The sequence below is a fragment of the Galeopterus variegatus genome, unplaced genomic scaffold, assembly GCF_000696425.1.
Source record: "Galeopterus variegatus unplaced genomic scaffold, G_variegatus-3.0.2 Scaffold22797, whole genome shotgun sequence".
Classification (NCBI taxonomy): Eukaryota; Metazoa; Chordata; class Mammalia; order Dermoptera; family Cynocephalidae; genus Galeopterus; species Galeopterus variegatus.
Window position 1 is genome coordinate 1 of NW_007748908.1, and position 6,791 is coordinate 6,791.

General features: G+C 40.1%; 1 protein-coding gene across 1 annotated transcript in view; it reads left to right on the top strand.

Annotated features, from left to right (window-relative positions):
* Nucleotides 1–246: 246 nt before the first annotated feature.
* Nucleotides 247–6,791, top strand: part of LOC103583418 (uncharacterized protein KIAA0226-like) — a gene marked incomplete at its 3' end in the record, with an annotated part of 9,299 nt that continues 2,754 nt past the window's right edge. Inside the window, exons 1-3 of the mRNA XM_008564734.1 lie at nt 247–279; nt 381–526; nt 2,574–2,638. Of these exons, the coding sequence (XP_008562956.1) occupies nt 247–279; nt 381–526; nt 2,574–2,638 (244 nt within the window). The remainder of the gene's footprint in view (nt 280–380; nt 527–2,573; nt 2,639–6,791) is intronic.

The window sequence follows — 6,791 nt, forward strand, 5'->3', positions numbered from 1 at the left end:
CATGGAGCTGTTTCTGGGTTAGACTGAAGACAACAGGGTTGCACTGGCAGCATCTGTAAGTCTGTTGACTAAGGAGAGTGAGGCTTCTGCTATTCATAAAAGTATTCCAGGTCAAAATGACCTACTTTCAGTAAGTTCAAAGTGGAAAGAAATAAACTAAAAATACTTAGAAAAGTGCTCTCAGCTGGGTGGTAGTTGAAGCAATTTTTCCACTGCTGGCTTTAGAGGCATGGAGGACTCTTAAACATGTCATTTAGTCCAGTTGAAAGCAGTTTCATGGTAAGTTTTAATGTTGGAAACACATTCAAATGTTATTTTTATTTAAATTCTTAAAGTATGCTTATTTAAGTTGTTTCTAAATCCTTTTATGTATTATGCAGGTTGTAGATGAAGAACGTGTCCGAAGAGACTTTGAATCTAGCATGGACATAGTACAGGAAATTAAATTTAAGTCTAGGATCCGAGGAACTGAAGACTGGGCGCCCCCTAGATTTCAAATCATATTTAACATTCATCCACCACTCAAGTAAGTACGGGCTGCTGCTTGGGCCTCCAAGGCATTTAAAACAAGTGTGACAGGTCCCACCTGACTCTTTATGGAAGTAGGTGAAGGAAAAAAGTAATACGCAGAGAGACACAGGAAATTTTGTTTTAGGAAAAGGAAGTTGGGTGTATTTTTCTGGCTTAGCTTTCTTGGCACCTTGTTTGTCATGGGCTTTTGAGAGCTCTGTAAGTGGAGAATTTAACTATGCATTCCTAATTATGAATATCACGTAGCAGCTGAAAATAACCTTAAAGGGGATTTTTTTAAGTTGCTAGGATTAAAACTTAAAAATCATATACAATAATTTAAAAAGACAGGACCACTCTATTTTCTAGTGCACTCAGTGTGAAGTAAAAATGAATGAATAAATTTTCTTTTTTTTTTTTAAATGATGACAGGTAAGGGGATCTTAACCCTTGACTTGGTGTTGTCAGCACCACGCTCTCCCAAAGTGAGCTAACCGGCCATCCCTATATAGGAATCTGAACCCGTGGCCTTGTTGTTATCAGCACGGCACTCTCTCAAGTGAGCCACAGACCAGCCCAGAATGAATAAATTTTAAAAAGAGGAAAATTTAATCCTGAAGAGATCTCCTATAATTAAGAAATATAATAGAATGTAAATAAAAACATCTTTGTTCTCTGATAAGTAACAAAATTCCTAAAAGATAAAAACAACTGATGCAAAAAAAAAAGCCATATATATGTGTGTGTGTGTGTATATATATATATATTTTTTAAAGTGGTAGGGAAATTGTAATTTATTCTGAAAGTATATGACAGAGTATACACAAAAAATTTTAAGCGAGTATGGTCATGTACTGCATAATAATGTTTAGGTCAACAAGAGACCGCATATATGACAGTGGACTCATAAGACTATGATGGAGATGAAAAATTCTTATGGCCTAGCAATTCGTCATAGATGTTATGACGTCATAGTGCAACCCAATACTCACATGCTTATGTTTCAAACGCCTACAGTATTCAGTACAGTAACATGCTGTACAGGTTTGTAGCCTTGGAGCAGTAGGTTACATCATACAGCCTAGGTGTGTAGTAGGCTGTACCATCTAGGTTTGTGTAAGTACCCTCTACGATGTTTGCACAATGTCAGCTAACAATGCATTTCTCAGAATCTATCTCCATGGTTAAATGACGCATAACTAAACAATTTTTTCATTCCTCTTGGTTTGTAATTAATTCAGTGTGCCAAGAGTTAGGAAGGGACTGGCGAGGGTTGCTGACTGTGCCCCATGCAGGTATCTCATAGACTATATCTTTCTTTGTCTGTTTCTTTCAAGAGAATGCCAAAAAGGTCTCTGGGGCTGCTTGGGCAGAAGAGCTCCATCTCTAGGTTTTGTGAGGGGTCACTTGCCTAAGCATAGGCTGTCTTTTCTCTAGGGTTTCCCCGTGCTAAGACACATGAGCAGGGATTCAGCATATTTTTACCTTGGCCATTTTTGCTGATTCTGAACTAATTTTACAACTTTCTTCTGTTTCCAAAAGACATGTAAACTCATGGCACAAGCAGTTGGATAGTTAATGCTTCAGTGGAATATCTCTCACCACAAACATTTGATAGCTTTGTTTTCCGTTACCTCTTATTCATCTGAATTTCCTTGGCCCCGTATGTGAATTTCGCAAGCACAACATCTTTTGGCATCTGGTCTGCCTGAACAGTCCTCCATGTACAATGTGTCTCTAGTGATTCTATCTTTCTGGAGATAGAATCTCATGTGGAGGCAGTAAGAAGTCTCTAAAGACCCCTTGGTGGAGTAGTTATTTGTGACACTGACGTTTGCTTTGGTTTTAACAGAGACCTTTAAAGCATTCTAGCTTTAAAAGAACCAAAGATTTCAACTAGAAAACTGTATTGAACAAATGTATTTCTTTCCCAAATTAAAAAACGTGAAAAAATTAAGACCCCACGCCAGAAAAGTATCCTGATGTCAATTTCTTTTCCGATCAGTGAAAAGCGTTCCATTGATCTTCTCTGAAACATAATCATTATTATTTTCTGTACTCAGGAGAGAGATCGTGGTGGCAGCCCAGAATTTTTTCTGCGCTGGCTGTGGAACTCCAATAGAGCCTAGTAAGTATGGATAATGGATTGGCTGCTTATTATGGGATGACAGGGTGAAGAATGACAATATTGGGCAGCGCGTCGTTTTTGTAAGAGACGCCTTTGAGAAGTTGTCGTAAGAGCTTTGTGGAAGTTGCCCTCTCCTTCATCAAGAGGGCATTGTGACCTATGAGGCTATGTGACCAAGCAAGAGCTAGGAGGACCAGCCTCCTAGTTCTCTCCCCTTTGCATACTCAGTTCCAGCCACATGGCCTCCCTGCTGGCCCTTGAAGATGCCAGGCTTACCTTCAGGTGAGGGGTGACTCGGGGTTTGCATCTGTGGCTTTTCCTTCCCCAGAGCCCTCCCTGCAGACATCCCCAGGGCTGGTTCTCTTACTTCTTCACATCTTCACTCAAAAGTCACGAGGTCTTCCCTGGCTGCCCTATCCAAAATGCTCACCTCACCACACTCCTGGCCACAAACTTATACATGTATGCTTGATATTACCCATGCTTCTTATTTTTTATTCTTAGCTTGTTCTTCCTAAAATACTCTTTGATATTTTACTGATTTATCTTATTATTATCTGTCTCCCTCATTAGATTGCAAGTTCTATGGGGGCAGATATGTTGTCTGTTGTATTCACTACTTTATTCCTGGCACATAGTTGGTCCTCAAAAGATACCAGTTTAGTGAATGAATGGCGTATCAAGGAGCTGGCCAGACTTCTGAGAGAATTTGAGGAAGTGGCTTGAAGGGATCATTTCTAGGCCATCTGAGGCCTGGAAAACCAGGCTTTCCCCAGTGAGTAGTGCAAGTCGCCCACTTGAAACTGAGAATTGTTTATTCTGCTGTCAGGGTGTTATAAGGGCCATGAGAATAGTTCCCCTTCGCCCCCTGAAGGTTTGCTGAAAATCACCTGACAAAATGTAGGTTAATAGGAGAAAAGGCATAACAAATTTATCTGATTATAGTTTTACATGACATGGGAGCCTTCAGAATGAAGACCCAAAGATACTGGGAAAATCTCTCATTTTCACAGTTAGGTTCTGTGAAGCAGGGACAGTTGTGTTGAAATGTAACTGGATAAAAAAGTATGATCCAGAGCTAATAGACTGAGGGGAGAAACCCAGTGAGGCCTGTCCAGATTCTTCTCGGCCTCTCTGTGTAGTTTCTTCCTTTTGGGTAGAGGGCAGGACCCCTCCTGAAATGAGGGGTCTTACAACCTACAACAAGACAAGGTAGGCCAGAGAATTTCTTTATGGATGGCTCCAAGACAGAAAGGCAGTGGGAATACTAGAGTATAATTTTAGTCTATGGTTAGCTCTGGGAAAAGGGGGTTGTGGTTTCTGTGACCCACCTTGGGGAAGAGGGATTCTAGTTTCTGTGGCTTGCCTCAAGGGAGAATGAGGCTAAGAGACAGGAGGGCAGGAGGAGGTCAAAGAAAAACTTTGCTATTGAGGCTGCTTCTGAGGCCTTCACTTTGGGGTATCACTTTCTGCCCCAACAGTGTCTGTAGAAGTGACTGTGGAAGGAAGAGAGATATGGTGGAAAGAGTTTCCTTGGCCTTTGATAGGCAGTCTTTGAAGGAAAGAGACTTTGAGGAGCTCCACTTCGAGAGAGAAAAATAGAAAGCAGAAGTCTATCTGGGCTTCCTCTACCACATTAGATGATAATGCCCGACAAACATTGCAGTTGTATCTAATTCTCTTTAAATGACTCATTTCCCCAGTTAGTCTAGCAGGGAACCATGTGATTGGTTAACCACTGTATCCTGGTGCCTCGGTAAATATTGAATGCCTGAGTCAGAAACTACAGAAACATGACTATGGTTCCACCAATTTTTTAAGTACTTCCCTAAGTTTATTCAGATGTGGAGATATGTCTGCACTGTTGGTACAGTGGTGAATTTTACAAACAGGGTCCTGCCCTTATGGAGCTGGCTTACTGTCTTGTAGGGAAAACATAATCATCAGCCAAGTAAGTAAATAGTAATAAGGGTGACGTGTGTAACAAAAGAGAAAGTCAAGAGCACTATGGGATTTGCAGCAAGAGAACTTAATCTGGGCTTGGGGACTAGGAATGAGAGGTTTCATGAGGAAGTGATTGTCTCCACAAGAGGGGAGCGTGTTCATCACGTGCAAAGGGACTGTGGCAATTGGAGTCCCATGTGTCTGGAAAGTAAGAGGAGAAAATGTGCCACAGAAGTAGCAGAGCACAGATTGTAGACAGCATTATCAACCATGTAAATAATTTTGGGCTTTTCCTGACAACTTCCTCTCACTCTTAGGATAAATTTTTTTTTTTAAACTTTTTATTTTGAGCTAATTTTAGACTTTTAGAAGAGTTGCAAAAATAGTACAGAGAGTTCCCATATCCCTTAATGTCAACCCAACTTCCCCCTAATGTGTAAACATCTTAAAAAATCATAGTATAATTATTACATCTGAGAAATTAGCATTGGATCCTATTAACTAAACTACAGACTTTATTCAGATTTCACCAGGTGTTCCACTAATGTCCTTTATCTATTCCAGAATCCAATCCAGAATTCCAGTTGAATATAGTTGTCATGGTTTTTTTTGTCTCCTTCAATCTCACACACATTGAATGTGACATCTCACCCTTTACCACTTCATGTGCTTCTAAATGAGGACATTAAAGTTACCACACCAAAAAAATTAACACAATTCCCTAATGTCTACTGCTGGTCAATTTTCATTATTCTGAAGATATTATTTTTCCATCCAGGTTCCAATCAAGTTTCATACTTTGCATTTAGTTATTGTTTCTCTTTAGTTAGCTGTATTCGAGAATTGCAGTATCCAATATGGCAGCCACTAACCCATATGGCTATTTAAAATTAATTTAAATTAATTAAAATTAAAAATTCAGTTTGTCAATCACACCAGCTGCATTTCAGGTGCTCAATAGCCACATGTAACTCATGGCCTCTCCTGTATTAGACAGCACAGAACATTTCCATTCTCACAGAAACTTCTGTTAGAAAACCCTGTTCTAGAACATTTTTCTCCTATTTTTTCCATGACATTGACTTATTATCAGATGAGAACAGCTGTGGTTTAGAGTAGGATTTCCCAACTTGAGTACTATTGGCTCTGTTATTAGAGGTGTGTGTGTGTGGGGGGGGGGTGTTCTGTGAATTGTAGGATGCTTATCAGCATCACTAGATGCTAGTCACATCCCCCAGCAGTGACAACTGAAAATGTCTCCACACGTTTCCAAATGTCCCTTGAGAGGGCAAAATTACCCCTGGCTGAGAACCATTGGTTTAGGATGCTTTGTTTTGTTTTGTTGTAATGAAAGGACTTCGGAAACCAAAAGAGGTTGACATGATTGTGTATTGATAGTATAACAGTATGAATTCAATGAGGTTCAATGAACAAGTGAATGGATATTGAGATGTTAGGATTGCAGATGATAGGGAAAGGTCAACTATATGAGGGAAATTTTTTGTCTTCTGTCCTTTTTCTTCTCACCTTGCTAAGTTTGATCAGGAATGTAGAGTACAGGGGCCAGGGTGTACCTTTTCATGGTTTATTTAGTGCCATGTTTTTTGTTTCTTTTTTGCATTTTTGTGCCTCCCCTACCTTTTTTTCCCATGTAAAATGGTCCCCAAGCATAGGGTTGAAGTGCTATCTAGTGTTTCTAAGCACAAGAAGGCTATATTTACCTTATGGAGAAAATGTGTGTATTTGATAAACTTCATTCAGGCATCAGTTATAATTCAGTGTTATAGATCAACAAAATGTGTTAAATAAGCTTTAACAGAAACACACATAAAACAAGGTTATATATTGATCAGTGGTGGAAAATGTCACCAGAGGCTTGCAGTACCTAACTCTGTATTTCTCCAGGAGCAATGGTTCACTGTTGGGTAATTCAGTGGTCATGGTACCTTTATAGAATGAAACTACCTCAAATAGTGAGAGTCAACTGTATTTATTTGTTTGCTTTTAAAAATCAACTGCAAGTGTGACCTGGGCCTGAGGGATCACTCGGGCACATGCAAAGGCATTGGCTCCTCTTTCTTTCCCTCTATCAAATGCAGCAGAGGAGGAGTGGGCTGTGATGGCTCAAAGCTGGAGCTGCTGCGGTCCAGGCTTGGGTGGGAATTCTGCTTGCCTGCTTACTGTTGTGTGTCCCTGCACCTTGCTCAAC